This window comes from Erythrolamprus reginae, chromosome 9 (assembly GCF_031021105.1).
Source record: "Erythrolamprus reginae isolate rEryReg1 chromosome 9, rEryReg1.hap1, whole genome shotgun sequence".
In the NCBI taxonomy this organism is placed as follows: Eukaryota; Metazoa; Chordata; class Lepidosauria; order Squamata; family Dipsadidae; genus Erythrolamprus; species Erythrolamprus reginae.
In genome coordinates this window covers 37,581,805-37,603,504 of record NC_091958.1, presented here as the reverse complement: position 1 = coordinate 37,603,504, position 21,700 = coordinate 37,581,805, and the positions used below count along the sequence as shown (strand labels likewise).

Here is a 21,700-nt window from a genome sequence, read left to right as displayed (position 1 = left end):
ATAATAATAATAATAATAATAATAATTTATTAGATTTGTATGCCACCCCTCTCCGAAGACTCCGGGCGGCTCACAACACAATACACAATGTACAAATCCAATATTAAAAAACAAATTAAAACCTTTATCATAAAAATTAATCACACGATCCAAACAAACCATACATAAGTCAGAATAGCTAAGGAGAATATCAACTTCCCCAAGCCTGGCGACATAGGTGAGTTTTTAGGAGCTTGCGAAAGGCAAGGAGGGTGGGGCAGTTCTAATTTCTGGGGGGAGTTGATTCCAGAGGGTTGGGGCCGCCACAGAGAAGGCTCTTCCCCTGGGGCCCGCCAGACGGCATTGCTTAGCTGACGGGACCCGGAGAAGGGCAACTCTGTGGGACCTAATCGGCCACTGGGATTCGTGTGGCAGAAGGCTGTCCCAAAGGTATATAGGGGGGGAGAATCTTGAGAGTTCATGGTCAAGCATGGTTTACATGCCTTGTCCTGGATTGAAGGTAATGAACCTCCAATAATCTTCTCTGCCATCCTCCCTACTCTCTGCACGGCCCTCCGAAGCAGAAATCCGAAGCAGGAATGCTTCCAAACCACATGTAACATTAGAGACTTGAATGTCAAAGTTTCTCTAGGGAGTAATAACTTAGCTGACATTACTAAGAATTTGTGAGTGGGTGATTAGCACAGGAGACAGAAATGACAAAACGCACATTCAGAAAGGGACTTTCCATCCTCACAAACACCATCTCTCTCTCTTACACACACACAAAAACACAGAGTACGTTGTAAAATGAGCCACGTTGTTTCAGATTCATTAAAAATACAAACCATGGTTGCATATATTCACTCTATAATTCGATGGGAAAAAATAAAGCACTTTTTGACTACAATCCTACACCAATGTGTTCTTGTTGGAAAAAAACCCCATCCAGCTCACTTCGGTTACAATGTCCCATTGCTGGCCATAGTTCTGTCCAATCCGGTGATTTCTGGTTGTATTGACTTAAAAGTCCCACGCTGGCTGAAGATTACAAAAAACCCACATTTCAAATATTTGGAAGGTGTCCGGCTGTGAAAGGCTGAACTGTAATGACCCAATATAAATATTCTGAAGCCACTGGACTGTGGATAGGAAAAGAGGAGGGAAGGGAGAGGAAGAAAGCTATCTCTAAAGAGCCATAAATGTCACTAACAAAGCCTTGGAGGCTTAAGAATTTGACTTAAGCGAGTTTAGTTCCTTCATGACATGACATGACCTGAGTCATATCAAAGTGCAAAGTTCCAGAAAACAATTACCCTATTTTTCAATATAAGACACACCCTTTTCCTCCCTAATGTTGTGGTTAGCTCCGGCCCAGCTCCTGCCCCAAGGACTGTGGATGTGGGGGAGACATCCACATGCTGCAGGCCTGTTTTGTCCCCGGTGGAATCTGATGATGAAGGCTCCTCTGACCAAGAAGACATGAGTGACAGGGAGGAGGAAAGTATGGCAGACAGCTCAGAAGGAGATCAATTATCTAGCTCCTCCTTGGATTCAGAACAAGAGTTAATGATACAGCCACGCATGCGGAGAGCGATGCATAGGCAATAACAACTGAGAGATTATTATCAAAGAAAATGAGGCCACCTGTGGTTGGGTGGGGCTGTGGTAATTAGTGAGGCTGCTATAAATAGCAGCCTGTGGGTTTGGCCATTGTGGAGGATTATCTGATCGTTGTGTTTCGTGACTGCTTTACTGACTTTGACCTTTGTGTGCTGATTTTCCCCCCCTTTGAAACTAAACCAGAGCAAAGTGTGTTTCACTTTGTGAAAGAAGAAGGACTGTGAATTGCCTCACAGCTGCAAGCTAAGTATCACAGAACTGATAAGGGACTTGTACAAATTACCAGTTTGTTTGGAGACAAGTGCTCTTTGCTATATCAAAAGAGGGCTTGGTTTAAGTGAATTTTCATTATAAAGAACACTGTTTTGAATTTTCAAATGTGTGTGTGTCTGAAATTTGTGCCTGTGAATTTTTGGGAGGAGTCTACCAGAGAGCCCGACAGAACACCTAAGAGAGGCTAATTTGGGTGGGTCTTATACTCTGAATGTAGCTTTTTTTTCAGCCCTAACTAGCTGCCAACGATCTTCCTAGCTCTTACTTTGCAGGCTCTTTCATTGTTTCTCTCGGCAAAGAATGTTTTCCAAGCCCTAAGTGTTTGCACGGGTTTTTTTTATTACTCTAACTTGCTCTGAGTAAGTTTCTTTCCAGACCTAACCAGGTGCTAACCATGTTCCCAGCTCTTACCGGCTTGCAAGCTCTTTCATTGTTACTTACTCTGAAAAGAATGTTTTCCAAACCCTGTCTTTGATTTATTTTTTTTCATTGTCTATTTGCTGCAAATGTTTCTTTCCAGTCCTAGCCAGATGCAAACTATGTTTCTAGCTTTTACCGGCTTGCAAGCTCTTTCATTGTTATTCTCTGCCAAGAATGTATTGCAAACCCTGTCTTTGTAGGTTTTTTTTTTTCATTTACTTGCTGCAGATATTTCTTTCCAGCCCTAACCAGGTGCTATTAATGTACTCAAGCTCTTTCATTGTTACTCTCTGTGAAGAATATTTTCTAAGCCCTAAGACTTTGCACGGGGTTTTTTAATTACCCTAACTTGCTCTGAGTAAGTTTCTTTCCAGCTCTAACTAGGTGCTAATGATGTTCCCAACTCTTACTGGCTTGCAAGCTCTTTCATTGATACTCTCTCAGAATATTTTTTTAAGCCCTTAACCAGGGGATAAAATAAAGTGCTAAAGCTGACCAGAGTAAGGACGCTAGCTAGATGAATACCTGGTAAGCAGATTCTTTCTCTTATTTTCCTCCCAAAAACTAAGTTGTGTTTTATATTCTGGTGTGTCTTATACTCCAAAAATATGGTATTACTAAAATTTGATAAAAGTAATTTGGGTGGGAGGAGGAGGAGGAAGAAGAGGAGGAGGACAGTCACTATCGAAGGAAGAAGGTGAGGTGAGGGGAATAAAAAAAATCCAAAACTTTAAGGCTTAAAAAAAAAGAGGGACTCTGAGGCGGCGCCCAGAGAAAGGAAAACGCTCCGTTCACTATGGGCTGCCCAGAGCAAAGGGAGCGTTTCTTTTCTCTGGGCGCTGGCAGAGGTTTATTCCCTCTCCAAGCGCCCAGAGAAAGGAAAATGCTTCGTTCACTCTGGACTGCCAAAGCCCAGAAAAGCCCGAGATGGCCAGGATTAAAGTGGGAATGGCAGGAAACTGGCTGGGGCTTCGTGCCGCTCTCAAATTTCCTGGGAAATTTTTCCAGGCTCGGGTTCTTAAGTAGAAAATGGTTCTTGAGAAGAGGCAAAAAAATCTTGAGCACCCGGTTCTTATCTAGAAAAGTTCTTAAGTAGAGACTTCCTTAGGTAGAGGTACCACTGTACGTGACTTCTCGTGGCACACCGGGAACCTGGAAGAGATTCATCTGCACGTATTTTGCAAATGCTTCAACCAAGTATTTGCATCTATCTTGCTAACAGTACTGGCTCACATACCCTTCATTTGGGACTGGATAGAGTTTCTCTTGCTTTACTTCTTTCTCTTCCTCTCTCTCTCGACAGCGTGTAATGTCTGAGTAAATCCTGAGAAGACTTGAGGGGACCCTTATCTTCTTTTCTATTTTTTTAGGGATATATTTTACTATGAGTATCTCCTCTATAAACCTTCATCATGTATTTTACTATGTGTGTGTGTGTATATATATATATATTTGTTTTCGTAGATTTTCACGGGTACAGGTATGACGGTCTTGGTATATTCGGGTTTCTTCCCGTGTAGGATTTGGAAATTTCTGGCACCGTTTCGATGAGGTCCCACTCATCATCTTCAGGCTGGTGTTTCTGTCCTTGTTCTAAGGCGAACACTGCGAGACCTAAGCTGCCTTCCTTCTATAAATACTGGTGGCTGGGTGTGGTTTGATGGCTCATCAATTGCCTGCTGTGTAGAAACTTCCTGGTGAGTCAGTGGGGTAACATCTGGGGTTGTTGATGTAGCTGAAGTATGCTGATTAGTTAATGGTTGTCAACAACCTGATGAGAGCTAATAGAGCTAAAACTATGATGAGAGCTGATGAGAGCTAAAAAAAGCTTGAAATAGATCTATACTAGTCTCCCTTTATTTCTTTGTCTGTAAATATAAATTGTATTGTACTTGTATTCTTGTAAGCCACCCTGAGTCCTACGGGATTGGACGGCATAGAAGATAGATAGGTAGGTAGGTAGGTAGGTAGGTAGAGAGTAGGTAGGAAGGTAGGGAGGGAGGGAGGGAGAGAGAGAGAGAGAGACCGAAATTTAACAAATGAATAAATAAATAAATTTAACACACACAAAAATTGCAGTAAGACTGATACTCCTCTATCTTCCGAATGTGAAAATCTCCCGGGGGCTCCCATTTCTAAGCTGGGCGAGCTTCTTTCTTAGCTCAAAGAAAAGGTCACTTGCCTTCTAGCCTATTGCACCAGATTCAGCCAAATACAAAGCTTTGTGTCCTGCAAAAAAATTCCCTTTTAACCTTTGGAAAGAACATGGGCTTTTGGCAACGGCTGAATATAATGCCCAAAGAAGATGCATCCCCAAACCACAATCGACTTTCAATCTGTTCCCTCCCACCCAACAACCGGTGCCTTCCAGGGCAAACGGTTCTATCAAAGCATTCCTTGATTTGTAACTAACGTTCAGTGGTACCTCTACTTACTAACTTAATTCGTTCTGTGACCGGGTTCTTAAGTAAAGAAGTTCGTAAGAAGAAGCCATTTTTCCCATAGGAATCAATATAAAAGCAAATAATGCGTGTGATTGGGGAAACCACAGGGAGGGTGGAGGCCCTGTTTCCCCCCAGGAGATTCCTAGAGAGGCCCCACGGAGGCTTCTCCCCACCTTTTCCGGCCCTGTTTTCTCCCAGGAGATTCCGAGAGAGGCCCCAAGGAGGCTTCTCCCTGCCTCTTCTGGTTACAGTTTCGGAGGCTTGGGTTTGTAAGTGGAAAATGGTTCATGAGGAGAGGCAAAAAAATCTTGAACACCTGGTTCGTATCTAGAAAGGTTCGTAAGTAGAGACGTTGGTAGGTAGAGGTGCCACTGTATTTTTTAAAGTATAAGATGCACCTTTTCCCCTCTAAAAGAGGCTGAAAATTTGGCTGTGTCTTATACTCTTAATGTAGCTTTTCAAAGCTTTTTTCCCCCCCAGCCCTAATGAATTCCTAGGATCTTCCCAGCTTGCAGGCTTGTTTTCATCATTACTCCCTCTGAAAAAGGTTTTTTCAGCCCTAACGAGGTGCTAATGATCTTCTCGGCTTGCAGGATGTTTTCATTGCTACTCCGAAGAACGTTTTTTCCCAGTCCTAAGTCTTTGCAGGCTGGTTTTCATTGTTACTCCCTCCAAAGAAGATTGCTTTTCAGCCCTAACCAGGGGATAAAATAATGTGCTGAAGCTGATCAGACTAAGGATGCTAGCCAGATGAATATCTGTGGTAGTTAGATTCCCCCCACACACACACTATTTTCCTCCCCCAAAACCAAGGTGTATCTTATACTCCAAAAAATATGGTACTAGGAAGATGTAAGTTTATTATGCACTGGGAAGTTCAGATGTACTTGTAGGTTAGGGTTCCACATGAACGGGGATATTTTTCACTCTGAATTTCTAACTAACTAACTTCAGAAATATCACTTAAGCAATAACAGTAACAATGACAATAATAACAACAACAGACTAGAAGACCTTGGAAGTCTTCTAGTCCAACCCCTTGCTTAGGCAGGAAACCCTACACTACTTCAGACAGATGGTTATCCAACATCTTAAAAACATCCAGCATTGGAGCATTCACAACTTCTGGAGGCAAGCTGTTCCATGGATTAATTGTTCCAACTGTCAGGAAATTTTTCCTTAGTTCTGAATTGCTTCTCTCCTTGTTTAGTTTCCACCCATTGATTCTTGTCCTGCCCTCAGGTGCTTTGGAGAATAGCTTGACTCCCTTTTCTTTGTGGCAAGCCCTGAGATGTCGGAATACTGCTATCATGTCACCCCTAGTCCTTCTTTTAGTCAAACTAGACATACCCAGTTCTTGCAACTGTTCTCATATGTTTTAGCTTCTAGTCCCCTAATCATTTTTGTCATTCTTCTCTGCATTTTCTCTAGTGTCTCAACATCCTTTAAGCCAACACATAATTTGGTTTTGGGAGTTTTGGGGGGCGGATTTGGCTTCTCATATATACTCAACCGCAGATTGTAAAAACTATGGTTTATTTTATTTATTAGTTTGTCAAACATGTACAAGATAGCAGGTATAAATATGAATACAGTACAATAGAATAGAATAGAATAGGTAGAGTAGAGTGGGATGGGATGGGATGGAATAGAATAGAATAGAATAGAATAGAATACTTTATTGGCCATGTGTGATCGGACACACAAAGAATTAGTTTTCGGTGCGTATGCTCTCAGTGTACATAAGACAAAAGATACATTTGTCAAGAATCATAAGGAACAGCACTTAATGATTATCATAGGGAACAAATAAGCAATCAGGAAACAATCAATATTAATAAAAGTCTTAAGGATACAACCAAGAAAGTTACAGTCAGTCATAAGTGGGTTGAGATAGATCTGTCCCACAAGTGAGTGATAGGAAAGATGAGAAGACTAATAGTAATGCGGCCTTAGTGAATTGTTTGACAGTGGTGAAAGAATTACTTGTTTAGCAGAGTGATGGCATTCAGGAAAAAAACTGTCCTTGTGTCTAGTTGTCTTGGTGTGCAGTGTTCTTTAGCGTCGTATTGAGGGTAAGCGTTGAAACAACTTATGTCCAGGATGCGAGGAGTCAGAACTGTGTTACTAACTTGCAATGATTTACTTAACAACTATGGCATGCAGGGTCATTAAAATGGGACAAAACTTGCTTAACAAATGCCTCACTTGGCATCAGAGATTTGGGGTCTTGATTGTGGTCCTAAGTCAAGGATTACACGTACTTAGAATTAATTGGTGTGGTGGTGGAATTTCCTCCAGAGGGAGAGGAACCCCCCCCCCCCTGCAAATTCTTTGCCTTAGAGAAAAAAGAGGGTGGTGTACCAAGCCATCTCTAGGAGGGAGCTGGGAGGCAAGGAATGCTTGAATAAAATCTCCTCCAAGCAGTGAACTCACTGGGTGGCCTCGTGCTTTGCTCCGAGTCGGGCGAGATATAATGCGCACATAATAACAGGGAAGACGGTGGACGGTTTTATGGCAATTTTGGCTGAGTTCAGACGAGACACCAAGCCATGGCAGCGTGCAAGCGAGCGATATGGCTGCCTTGCCACACAATGCTCCATAAACAGAGCATGAAAATAAACACAACCCCACCAGAGCTGGAGTCATGCAACACGCTTGTTTGAGACCAAAAGAAATGAGGAGAGTGGAGAGAGATACGGTAACCCCACAATCTTTTCTATCCTGGCGCCAAATAAAATTCTTTTAACCTTTCAGTTTTGTTTGTTCCATTTATGTAGCCTACCTTATCCCTGTTGCTCTGGCCAATTCATAAAGTTAAAAACTAAAAACAAAATGTATATAAATACAATGGTACCTCTATTTAAGAACGCCTCTACTTACGAACTTTTCTAGATAAGAACCAGGTGTTCAAGATTTTTTTGCCTCTTCTCAAGAACCATTTTCCACTTACAAACCTGAGTCTCTGAAACTGAAACCCGAAAAGGCAGGGAGAAGCCTCCGTGGGGCCTCTCTAGGAATCTCCTGGCAGGAAACAGGGCTGGAAAAGGTGGGGAGAAGCCTCCGTGGAGCCTCTCTAGGAATCTCCTGGCAGGAAACAGGGCCAGAAAAGGCGGGGAAAAGCTTCCATGGGGCCACTCTAGGAATCTCCTGGGAGGAAACAGGGCCAGAAAAGGTGGGAAGAAGCCTCTATTGGGTCTCTCTAGGAATCCCCTGGGAGGAAACAGGGCCTCCACCCTCCCTGTGGTTTCCCCAATTGTACATCTTATTTGCTTTTACATTGATTCCTATGGGAAAAATGGCTTCTTACCAACTTTTCTACTTAAGAACCTGGTCACGGAACGAATTAAGTTTGTAAGTAGAGGTACCACTGTATATTTTTTTGAGCAGTATAGTTTCTTTATGGGCTTCACAAAGTTGTTTCAAAAATTGAAGTTAACAAAAGCCTTTGACTTTTTAATTTTAATAATGTGTGAGTGGCTCCAGAGTGAAAAAGAACAGGGTTGTCATTGAACTCCAGCATACTGAATTGCACCAAATAAAATAAAATAAATGAAATGAAATAAATGAAATGAAATAAAGAAAATAAAGAAATAAAAAATAAAATAAAAAATAAAAAATAAAATAAAATAAAATAAAATAAATAAAATAAAATAGAAAAGAATAAAATAAAATAAATAAATAATAAAATAATAAATACTAGAATCTGCAGAAATGGGTAGATTAACACTTGAAATTAAGGAGGAAGACATGGAATATTTTGAAATACGGGATTCGTTTTGTCAATGGTTAAGTTAGAATGTTTAAAACTATAGGAGGACTAACTTTACTATGAGGACTTATTAACAATATGTTTATTATTAATATTAATTAGTATCAATCTTTAATAAATATCAATATTGTTATATAATATTAAAATATATTATATGTATATATTAATATTAAAATATAATATTAATAAATATTAATATTATAAAGAGAAAACACTGTTATTATATGTGAACTACTAATATAATATTATAATATTATGTGAACTACATGCTGTTTACTGTATATAGACACTGAAAGTTTTGCTATCTCATTCATTTATTAGGTATAGTTTTAGTTCATTATCATTTATCTAAACCTGGCAATTCAATCTGATTTCTTACTGAGTGCCAGGTTTAAGAAAAGGGTGAACTTCTTAGAAACTTATATCAATAGTAACAAACACATATATACACACATGAGACACGGTGGCTCAGTGGTTAAGATGCTGAGCTTGCTGATTGAAAGGCCGACGATTCAGCGGTTCAAATCCCTACTGCCATGTAACGGAGTGAGTATCCGTTATTTGTCCCAGCTTCTGCCAACCTAACATTTGGAAAGCATGTAAAAAATGCAAGTAGAAAAATAGGGACCACTTTGGTGGGAAGGTAACTGCGTTCCATGCGCCTTTGGTGTTTAGTCATGCTGGCCACACATGACCATGGAGACTTGGATAGCGCTGGCTCTTTGGCTTAGAAACGAAGATGAGCACCACCACTCCCCAGAGTCAGAACGACTAGCACATATCAGCAAGGGGAACCTTCACAGATAGGTAGATAGATAGATGTACGTAAGTATGATACATAACATAGAAACATAGAAACATAGAAGACTGACAGCAGAAAAAGACCTCATGGTCCATCTAGTCTGCCCTTATACTATTTCCTGTATTTTATCTTACAATGGATATATGTTTATCCCAGGCATGTTTAAATTCAGTTACTGTGGATTTACCAACCACGTCTGCTGGAAGTTTGTTCCAAGGATCTACTACATAAGTACTGGTTATGACCTACAAAGCCCTACATCGCTTAGGACCAGATTATGTTCGGGACCGTCTTCTGCCTCATGTATCCCAGCAGCCGGTTAGGTCCCACAGAGTTGGCCTTCTCCAGGTCCCGTCGAATAGACAATGTTGTCGGGGGGGGGGGGGGGCTAGGGGAAGGGCCTTCTCTGTGGCGGCCCCGGCCCTCTGAAACGAACTCCCTCCGGAGATACATACCGCCCCTCCCTCCTGGTCTTTCGTGAAGCTTTGAAGAGCCACCTCTGCTGGCGGGCCTGGGGGCCGTGAGTGGTGAGATTGTCTCTGGCCGAAAGCATGTATGATTGAATTGGACGAATGCATATGATTGTATAAGGGGTTTTTAATACTTTTTAGTAATTTGTATATTTTTTATAGTCATTTAGATTTCTCTACATATTGTTCCATTTATGATGTTGTACGCCACCCTGAGTCACCTCAAGAAGGGCGGCATAGAAATCTAATAAATAAATAAGTAAGTAAGTAAGTAAGTGTATCCATACATCCATACATCCATACATAACATACACCATGCTTCCCCCCAAATAAGACCCACTCTTATATTTTTTTGAACCCTGAAATAAGCACTTGGCCTTATTGCCATAATAATAACAATAATAATAATAATAATAATAATAATTATTATTATTATTAATAATAATAATAATAATAATAATAATTTATTAGATTTGTATGCCGCCCTTCTCCGGAAACTCGGAGCGGCTCACAACAATAACAACAATGTGACAAATACAATATATTTTTAAAAAACATATAAAAACCCGTTATTAAAACCATGCAACACAATTATACCATACATAAACAATATAAGCCCAGGGGTATATTAATTTCCCCATGCCTGACGGCATAGGTGGGTCATCAGTAGCTTATGAAAGGCTAGGAGGGTGGGGGCGTTTCTGATCTCCGGGGGGAGTTGACTCCAGAGGGCCGGGGCCACCACAGAGAAGGCTCTTCCCCTGGGGCCCGCCAGACGACATTGTTTAGTCGACAGGACCTGGAGAAGGCCATCTCTGTGGGACCTTATCAGTCGCTGAGATTCGTGTGTCAGAAGGCGGTTCCGAAGGTATTCTGGTCCGATGCCATGCAACTCAAAAGGCAGATTGGGCTTATTATCAGGGGATGCCTTGTTTTGGGGAAAACAGGGCACATGTACACATACAGAGAGAGAGAGGGGTTTTCATAGGTCAGCAGGTATCCTTCCCCCACAAAGTACAAACCAGGGAATTTCTTTTTTTCTCCCTACATAGATCTGTTCCAATGCGCTGCTTAAAATCTCAACCGACTTCCCTGTCACTCAAGAGCAATGAAGGTTCGCAGCAAACCTTGGAAGCCAAGCTAATAGAAAATTCCAGAGGGGCAGCTGCTCTGCGCTTGCTCCAGCAAAACAAAGAAAGTCTTGTGGCACCTGAAAAAAAAATTGCAACCAGGCATCAGTTTCTGGGAGCATCGAGTTCTAGTCCATGCAAACCTTTGCCACAATAAAATATGTTGGACTTTAAAGTATCCTTTTTTCTCTAAGTAAAACGGACTACCATCTGCTGACTTTTTCCCCCCCTTTCCCCGAGACAGTAAGAAACGATTTTTTGAAAAAGCAACGGAGAAGTAAATAGGAGCCAGAAGAGCTCAAAGGATCATAAAATTGTTCGTCTCTAAGGCGCCACAAGCCGATTGGCGTGTGTGCTTTAATTCCCGCGACTAGGAACATATAGTTTGTCACATCTCTTCCATACAGGCCTTTTACATCGTGTGACACGCAGGTCTCTTTTGAAGGCTTTGGGCTCTTCTTCCCCATAAAATAAAACTGATGTTTATTCCCATGGTCCAACAAGCTGGGAAGAGATGGGAAGAGACAGGGCTCTTGGTATACAGTATCAAACTCACCATAGTTTGTGGACATCTATCCCTATTTTATTTATTTGCTTATTTAATTCGACTTCTATGCCGCCCAATCCCAAAGGGGATCAGGGCGGCTTACAACAATATAAAAATACACTACAATAATAAAAGAAATCAAATATTAAAACAATGGAAACCCCGTAATAAAGCCCACAAAATAACCAGTCCAATCAACACACATGGGTACCATTCAAACATCATTCGGCCGTGATCAGATGTGATATTTGGCCAGGCCACAGAAAAACAAATTTCCCCAAGCTCCCTCTAGAAACCCATCCAGATCCATTAGGCGCCGGGGTGGAACCACCTAATCGATCCCAGCTAAAAGGTGAGATCGTGAAAATATTTGAGGAATTTGGAACCACGGCAATGCTTTATAAGGCTAAAAAGAAGGAGACGGGAAAGAAAAAATCCTCCCTTTTCTTGCTTTTATCATGTTTCCAGCTTTGGAAAATCAGCAACCATTCAAGCAATGCAAGGGGACACCAGAGCTGGAAACAGCCCACTTTCTAACAGAGACACAGCCTCAATGGCTCAGATCCTTCCTGTCAGCGACTACTTCAGCTGCAACCACAACAACACACATAACAGATACAAACTTAATGTAAACCGTTCCAAACTTGACTGCAGGAAATACGACTTTAGTAACCAGGTAGTTGATTTCATTTCATTTCATTTTATTGGATTTGTATGCCGCCCCTCTCCGCAGACTCGGGGCGGCTAACAACAGTAATAAAAACAATGTGCGACAATCCAATACTTAAAAACTAAAAGCCCTTATTTTAAAAACCAATCATACATACAACGTACCATACATAAATTGTGGAAGCCGAGGGGGAAAGAATATCTTAATTCCCCCAAGCCTGACAACACAGGTGGGTTTTAAGAAGCTTGCGAAAGGCAAGAAGGGTGGGAGCTATTCTAATCTCTGGGGGGAGTTGGTTCCAGAGGGCCGGGGCCGCCACAGAGAAGGCTCTCCCCCTGGGTCCCGCCAAACGACATTGTTTAGTTGACGGGACCCGGAGGAGGCCAACTCTGATGCATGGAATTCACTATCAGATTCTGTAGTATCATCACCTAACCCCCAAAACTTTAGCCCCAAACTCTCCACTGTTGACCTCTCGTGATTCCTAAGAGGTCAGTAAGGGGCGTGCATAATTGCACCAGTGTGCCTTCCGTTCCCTGTCCGAATGTTTATTTTTTATTTTTTATTAGTATCGTGTATACAGTGATCCCTCGTTTTTCGCGGTGGATGCGTTCCAAGACCACCCGTGAAAAATGAATTTCTGTGAAGTAGAGGAAAGGTATTTTTTTATGTATTTAACGAGTAGTTGGACTTTTAAAACCCACCCTTTGCATTAAACAGTCCTTCTATAATGTTTCTCAGCTGGAACTACATGTGATACCCTATCAGTTTTTTTAATACAGTAGCACTGTAGAAGAATTTTATGAATTTTAATGGATTTAAAATTTTCAATGGATTTAAGCCCCCTTTGAAAACCCGCAAAAGATGAACCACGAAGTAACGAGGGGTTTCTGTATAAATACTCTTAGCCGCTCCAAGTCTTCGGAGAGGGGCGGCATACAAATCTAATACATTATTATTAATTACTGTATTATTATTATCATCTTATATCTAATGTTTATTTTTATTTTTTACTAGTATCATGCATACAAAGATCATTATATCTTTACATATCTCCAATATGTACTTGACAAAACAAACAAACAAATAAATAAGGGTGGCTCGGTGGTAGTGGGAGACTTAAAATAAATCCCTTTGAACTTCCAGGAATGTCCCGAATTTGACCCTTCATTTCCTTCCAGCTGTCCTTCATTACCCTGGCTGCACTCTTTGATTCCCTCCATGTGTTCCTTAAGATCAGGATTTATCCCTTAAAGAGAATTGGGGGGGGGGGTCATAGAGGCTCTAGCAGCCACCCCCCAGCAGCCCTGAAAAAACAGAACATGTCCGGGCTTGGAAGGTTGTAAGCCAATATTTGGAAATCTCTCCCTAAGAGCCAGGTTTGGCATACAAACCTATTTATTTTACTGACGGACTGAACTACACAAACCCTATATCTGGACTATATATACCAGGGATGGGCAATTAATTTTGCCATGGGGCCGCATGAGAAATTGGGATCGTTTTAGAAGGCCGGACTAATATAATTAACTCAGTTCTACCCAAAACTGTATATAGTATACATATGCTATCTTTTCATAAACAAACAGATTGTTAAATGTTATAACGTTAACGTTAGCCAACATATTTAAGGGCTAACAGCTAACCTTGGCTAATTCTTCCGATGGAAGTCCCGATTCAGAAGAACAGAGCACTAGTAGCTGCTGCAGGGGAGGAAGCACGTGGTATCTGTGTACCACTCCTGTACTGCTCACGGTAAGGGGATTTTTTTCGCGCTGACCACTCTAAAGACCCAGACCCTGGCCTGACCTAAACACCCAGACCCACTCTACAGAACCGTAATCGTTTGCTTTACGGCAACACAGTGCACCACAGTCACTGCGCTGGAGTGTATGCGTGGTTTCTGTGCTCGGCCGCTCTCGGTAGGAGGTCGGGGTCCGCTCCAGTGCGAGGATGAAAGAGCTCACCGCGTCTGCCGGGACTCCTCCGGTTCCTGCTTTCCTCATGACTCATCAGGAACCGGAGGAGTCCTGGCAGACGCGGTGAGCTCTTTCATTCTTGCACTGGAGCAGACCCCGACCTCCGCGGGCCGGTCACAGACAGTGGGCGGGCCAAATGTGTCCCACGGGCTGCCCCGTGCCCAAGTCTGATATAAACCCATGTTCCGGTCTGCCCCCCTCTTGACCACGGGGTCCATTAAATCCAAGGGGGCTCCTAATTTTTCAGCTTTCCAACAGCAGCTTCCCGCCTTCCTTAAAAACCAACACCCCAAGGGCCAGGAATTGGCTGCAGATAAGAAACCAGTCAATGGAAAAATGATGAGACCCCCCAAAAAGAAGGAATGATAATTTAAAAAAAATATGGACTGTGCAAAAATGGACATGCTAAACAAGGAAGTTGCAAGGGAATGAGGATTCTGGTGACTATAAAATGTGGGATAAATTTTATAACTGGTTAAAAGAAAGAAATGATGAATGAAGTTAACGTATAGGGATACTGCTCAGTAGTTAAATAATTAACCATAACATTAGCGAAGACATGTATAAATGTATGTATCTCCGATAATAACTTCTGAAACCAGTTAAAGGCAATCGGGTTTTCAATTTTATTCAGAAAAAAAAACATAGAAACATAGAAGATTGACGGCAGAAAAAGACCTCATGATCCATCTCGTCTGCCCTTATACTATTTCCTATATTTTATCTTAGGATGGATATATGTTTATCGCAAGCATGTTTAAATTCAGTTACAGTACTGTAAATTTGCCAACCACGTCTGCTGGAAGTATGTTCCAAGCATCTACTACTCTTTCAGTCAAATAATATTTTCTCATGTTGCTTTTGATCTTCCCCCAACTAACCTCAGATTGTGCTCCCTTGTTCTTGTGTTCACTTTCCTATTAAAAACATTTTCCTCCTGAACCTTATTAAACCCTTGAACTTATTTAGATGTTTTGATCATGACCCCCTTTCCCTTCTGTCCTCCAGACTCTACAGATTGAGTTCATGAAGCCTTTCCTGATCAGTTTTATGCTTAAGACCTTCCACTATTTTTGTAGCCTGTCTTTGGACCTGTTCAGTTTTATCTATATGTTTTTGTAGGTGAGGTCTCCAAAACTGAACACAGTATTATTCCAAATGTGGTCTCACCAGCGCTCTATACAGCGGGATCACAATCTCCCTCTTCCTGCTTGTTATACTATGCCACCAAGCATTCTACTTGCTTTCCCTACCACCTGACCGCACTGTTCACCCATTTTGAGACTGTCAGTAATCACTTATTTCTGACCTTATTTAACCGTTTAACATATTTAAATGTTTGGATCAAATGTTTCGATCAACACCGCCCAGCTGATCGTCAGAAGAACTCAAAGAAACGTCATTGAACACGAGAAGCCAGGGGCTGGACATCCTCGGTCGCCCACCCCTCCCAATGGGGAAGGAGCTCCCATCGTCCACAGCCAACGACATACACATGGACAGGGGGGGGGGGGCGCTTGCCCACAACGAAAAAACAAATTGCTTCCAAGGCACCTGGTGGATTAAGTTCCAATTCTTAACACTTGCAAGCTTCGGATGGAGAGACTCCCTGGAACCACCGCAAAAGCCCAAAGGGTCCAAGCGGACTGACCACAACCAGCAATGGAAGAAACCCTCATCTGTATCAGGCATTCAATTGCAATCCTAGGCAGGACAATGTTAACAGCATTTATGGCCCCCGCGCAAAGCAACGTACGACAACTACTCACAAGAATAAAACTGCAAACGCTCTATGAAATGAAACCTATTTTATTTATTTCATTGGCACTGCCAACAAAACCGGCGTTGAAAGGTTTAAAACTATGTCGGGCAGCTACAACTAATGAACACGGTCAATACTGGAACAATAAGTAGCCACAGAGAGGAAGGGGGGTCAGTCTGTTTTTTAAAGCACCCGAAGGCCAGGCGAAGAGAAGCGCCATGCTGAATCAGGCCGAAGCCCACTGAGTCCAGCATTCTGTCCAGTCCAGTAGTGGTCCATGGAGATCTTGAGCAGAAAGAGAAAGCATGACCTTCCCATTCCCTTGACCCCCAACAAATGGTGCTCAAGGGAATCCTGCCTGCCTCAACCCACATAGAGGCGGCACATGGACATCTGTTTCAATAACCACCTATGATACACATGGCATTCATGAATCTGTCTAATCCTGCCTTGAAGCTCTCCAGACTGACAGCTGTCATGACCTCTTCTGGAAGTGAATTCCATCAACCAGCGACCCTCTGGGTGAAGAAAAGTTTCCCTTTATTTGCTCTCACTTTCTTACCTATGAGCTTTAGGGAGGGCCCCCTTGTCCTAGCTTTGTGCAATAGAGAAAAGAATTTGGAATAATGGATGGAAGCTGAGCAAGGAGAGATTCAACCTGGAAATAAGTTGGAACTTTCTGCTGGTGAGAGCGATCAACCAGGGGAACAGAAGTTGCCTTCAGAAGTTGTGGGAGCTTCATCACTGGAGGCTTTCAAGAAGAGGCTGGACGGACATTTGTCCGAAATGGTAGGGACTTCTGATTGAACGGTGTGGGGGGGCGTGGACTAGATGACCTACAAGCTCCCTTTCAAACACTAGCAATCTAAGCCATTCTAAACCAATACATGAGGCTTGCAAAATACACTGCTCAAAAAAATAAAGGGAACATTTAAACAACGCAATAGAACTCCGAGTAAATCAAAACTTCGGTGAAACCAAACTGTCTACTGACTGACAATCCATTTCACCTGCTTTGTGCACGTTCAACTTTGTACAGAACAAAGTATTCAGTGAGAATATTTCATTCATTTCATACATGCCTTGGCAACTTGAAGATATCTGGACTTCAACTCCCAGAATTCCCCAGCCAGCCTTCCCTGGCTGGGGAATTCTGGGAGTTGAAGTTCAAATTTCTTCAACTTGCCAAGGTTGGGAAACACTGCCATAGAAGATGCATTGAAGGGCTAACATTGCGCACAGGTGACTAGAGGCCCCTATATTCGTGGGGCCACGGGACAAGGCCCTGCATTAAGACAGGGAAGCGGCGGGGAGCGAGCCGCGCCGCCCTCCCCGGGGTCCGCAGCCGCTGGGGTGGGGATCCGCGAGGGGCCAACTCACCGCCAGAGCTTGCCCAGGGTCTTGCTGAGCTCGGCGTTGTGCAGATGCGGGTACTGGTCGGCCAGCTTCCTGCGCGCCGCTTGCGCCCAAACCATGAAGGCGTTCATGGGGCGCTTGACGTGCGGCTTGGCTTTCAGCGCCCCGTTGCCCCGCACGGGCATGGGCACCAGGCTCCAGTCGTAGCCCTTCAGCACCTGCGAGACGGCGTCCCGGATGCAGGCGGGGAAGCGCTCGTCCACCTCGCCCGGCTCGCCCTTGGAGGATCGCGGCGGTGGTGCCGCCGAAGCAGCCGGCGACGGTCCCTCCGACCCGGCCGGGGACGACGGCGAGTCGGAATCCGAGTCCACGTGCGAGAGGGAGCTGGCGGTGCCGGCCGGGCTGCCCGGCGCTTCCAGGGCTTTGACTTGCTCCTCGCTCATGTTGAGCATTGGCGACGCCGCCGGGCAGCAGCAGCAACGGCCGGAGATCCGGATTCAGCCGCCGGGCGGGCGCCTTCTCCCGCCGCCTCTTCTGCCCAGCGCCCGCAGGAATCGAACGCGCCGCCGCCGGAACGCGCAACTTGCCCGAACGCGCCGCCGGATCCAAAACGCTTCGGATGGCCGCGGCCAGCGACTTTCTTTCCCCCGGCCGGGCGAGCCAGCTCCGCCTCTTCCCTCTTTCCTATTGGCCGGCTGAGAAGGGGCTACTCTGCATAAAAGGCGGGGCTTCGGCTCTTCGCCCGGGCTTCTTAAAGAGACCCGGGAATGGAAAATGAAATAGAATAGAACAGAATGGTATTTTATTGGCCAATTGTGATTTGGAATTTGTCTTGGTGGCTATGCTTTCAGTGTACAGTACATAAAAGAAAAAGATGCAAATGAAATGAAATGATAAAAATGAAATGAGATTAGAATGAAAAGTAAAAAAATAATATTTATTTCTAAAATAAAATAGAAAGAAAAATGGAATTAAACAGAATGAAAATAGAATGGAATAGAATGAAAAATAAAAAATAGAATAAAAATAGAATGAACTGGAATGAAAAATAGATTGAAATAGAATGAAAAATAAAAAAATACAAAATCTAAAATAAGTATAAATAAAATAATTAGAATGAAAAATAATAGAATATAAATAAAATCTAAAATAAGAGAATAGAATTTTAAATAAAAAAATAAAATAGAATAGAATTTAAAATAAAAATAAAAAACAAATCTAAAATCAAAAACATATATAAAACAAAATAAAATTCGAGGGTGGGAAATTGGCAGATGATTTGTTTGCAGATTGCCTGGGTAGAAAATTGGGGTGCGTGGGGGGGGGTCTGCGAATATAAAATCTGGGAGTACAGTATAAAGAGTGATGGGCTACCAAAACTTTTACTACCACACTGTGGGCGTGGCTTATGCATTTTGTTTCAGCATCTATCAGTGCAAATTGGGTGCTTTGGGGTGGAGCTCCAAATTTTGCTACCGGTACTGCGTTCCTGACCGTACCCATAGGAGCCCATCACTGAGTATAAAGTAGTATTTATTGGGGGAGTAAATTTACTAGATGTGCCTGTTCCCAACCGTGTGTGTCCAGACGTGTCGTACTTCCATGGAGCATGGGCTCTGTAGTTTAATGCATCCAAAGAACCTCAGTTCAAGAGCTTTCCTAGATTGGACGGGGCTCCTGGAGTCTCCGTAAGGCGGCGTGGCATCCACTCGGTGGCCAATCCAATTCTTCCCAGACTTACTTCAGATATAGCAATGGCATTTAGACTTATATACTGCTTCATAGTGCTTTTCCAGCCCTCTCTAAGCGGTTTACAGAATCAGCCTCTTGCCCCCAACAATCTGGGTCCTCATTTGACCCACCTCGGAAGGATGGAAGGCTGAGTCAACCTGGAGCCACTGATGAGATTTGAACTGCTGAACTACAGCAAGCAGTTAGCTGAAGGAGCCTGCAGTGCTGCACTCTAATCACTGCGCCACCCCGGCTCTAGAATTGGACCTGGATTGGCCTGAAGCTTCTGCAATGGGACAGAAGAACCTCTACAACTCAACAAAGTCACAACTCACTGGGTCAAGTTTGGGGGGGAGAGGCTGAGTCCCTTCTATTTCTACTAGTTTTTCCCATCATTCCTATCACCCTTTTCCTCCCACTTAGGACTGTATGACTGTAACTTGTTGCTTGTTGTATCCTAAGATTTTTATTAATATTGATTGTTTCTTCATTGTTTATTTGACCTCTATGACAATCATTAAGTGTTGTACCACATGATTCTTGACAAATGTATCTTTTCTTTTATGTACACTGAGAGCATCTGCACCAAGACAAATTCCTTGTGTGTCCAATCACACTTGGCCCATAAAGAATTCCATTCTATTCTGTTCTGTTCTATTCTAATTCTATCCTATTCTAATTCTATTTTATTCTATTCTCTATTCTATTCCATTCTCTATTCTATTCTATTCTATTCTAGGCCCTACCATCTCCCTTCCCCAGGAGATTCTCCCCTTCCCTTCCATTGCCAAGCAGGAATTCTATCTCTGCAAAGGGCAACTGCTTTACTGCCACTGAGAAATTAAGAGAAAATTAGCAACCGACTCGATCCACAGCAATTTGGGTTCCAAGTCAAGGCCGGGGATATGATTATGGCACTGAGCAATGGAGGGTAATTAACGTTGACCTCACTGAGGCTCTCTCATTCCCACGACACGCTGACTCCCGCTTAAGTAGACTTGGCTAACCGCCCTCTTCCCATTCTCCTCGCTTCACACGACCCCGCTTTGAAATCACAAACTCGCCACCTTAGCAGAAGCTGTGGAATAAACCACAGGAATCAACCTCCTGATTCGATTAGAGTTGGCTGGGGCTGGGTGGGGTGGGGTGGGGGACTGGACCGTAAAATTTGGAACCTCGACCTTCTTCTACGACATTCTCAGCACCCATTTACCCTTGATTAACCAAGTTCAGGAGTAGGCAAAGTTGGCTCTTCTATGACATGTGGACTTAAACTCCCAGAATTCCTGAGCTAGCATGATTGGTCCAGGAATTCTGGGAGTTGAAGTCCACAAATCATAGAAGAGCCAACTTTGCCTACCCCTGACCTAGTTTGGATTCGCAGGATAACCCCCCACCCTCCCCAACACTCTGCAGAGGTCCCCAGACTTGGCCAACTTGAAGACTTTTGTGGACTTCAATTCCCAGAAATCTCCAGCCAGCATAGAATTCTGGGAGTTGAAGTCCACTAGCCAACTTTGCCTACCCCCTGACCTAGTTAATCGTTTGTTTGGATTGGCAGGATACCCACCCCTTCCCAAACAGAGGTCCCCAAACCTGGCCAACTGGAAGACTTTGTGGACTTCAATTCCCAGAAATCTCCAGCCAGCATAGAATTCTGGGAGTTGAAGTCATAGAAGGGCCAACTTTGCCTACTCCTGGGCTAGTTAATCGTTAGCTTGGATTCGCAGGATAACCCCCCACCCTCCCCTCCCGCAGAGGTCCCCAAACTTGGCCAACTGGAAGACTTCAATTCCCAGAAATCTCCTGCCAGCATAGAATTCTGGCAGTTGAAGTCCACCAAGTCTTTAAGTTGCCACGTTTGGGGACCTCCTCCGCGCTAGAACCAAAGCTGAGAAGTAACGAATGAGCTAACGCCTGGATGTGATGTTGTGGGAATGCAGCATCTCTTCAGGGGGTCCCCCCCCCCCCGAGTTCAAGAAGATCTTTGGGCGGCAACAAATGTGGGCTGCTATGATGGAAGGGTGAAACGTGCGCCCCCCCCCCCCCGTGGCTCTGAGTGTTTAGTGGAGTCCAGCGCAATGATGCCACTGCACCTGGGCAGGTAGCGAAATCGCGCGCGGACACCTGTCCAACGTGGCTGCGCTCCAGGTTTACTCTGCAATAAGCTGCGTTCGCCCAACGGCCGGTTGTGCCAACCTCTCTCCTGGCAGCGGAGGTCCAAACGGGAGCGCGGAATTTCGTTTTCCGGCGCGGATTTAGGTTCCAAGCCCGATTTATTAAGAGGTTCTGGGAAGCCGGAGGGAGAAATCCTAGTGTGAATACTCATACCCCCGGTATTTCAGCACACATCCCCCCTCGGTCGTTGAACGGAGGCTCATTTTGCAGGAATTGGAGCAAGAAGATGCATTTATCGAGGTTCAGGCATTTTTTTGACAACCCCCCCCCCCAAGGCTGTGGGGTCGGGATTTGAGGTCTGTAAGCGAAGGGCGTGCGCCTCTTTGGAAGGAGAAATGGAACGGCCCTGGAGTGGGGTAGTCTACCTTTAAGAGAGGGCAAGCTTCTTACGCCGAGCTATGAGACCGTAGCGCGTTGCGCACGATTTCAAGCCCCTTTGGATTTAGTTTAGTTAAGCAAATCGCACCTTAAACGCCAAGCCAGGCCGGTTGAAGGGGGGACAGACTGAAACCCCCCCCCCCCCAGACATCATCAGCTCAAAGACTGACAGCCGAAGGGAGATAT

General features: G+C 43.8%; 1 protein-coding gene across 1 annotated transcript in view; it reads right to left on the bottom strand.

Moving 5' to 3' along the window:
* SOX8 (SRY-box transcription factor 8) overlaps positions 1-17,884 on the bottom strand; it is a 41,823-nt gene extending 23,939 nt beyond the window's left edge. Inside the window, exon 1 of the mRNA XM_070760834.1 lies at positions 17,252-17,884. Within this exon, the coding sequence (XP_070616935.1) occupies positions 17,252-17,679 (428 nt within the window). The 5' untranslated portion in view covers positions 17,680-17,884. The remainder of the gene's footprint in view (positions 1-17,251) is intronic.
* Between the last annotated feature and the right edge of the window lie 3,816 nt (positions 17,885-21,700).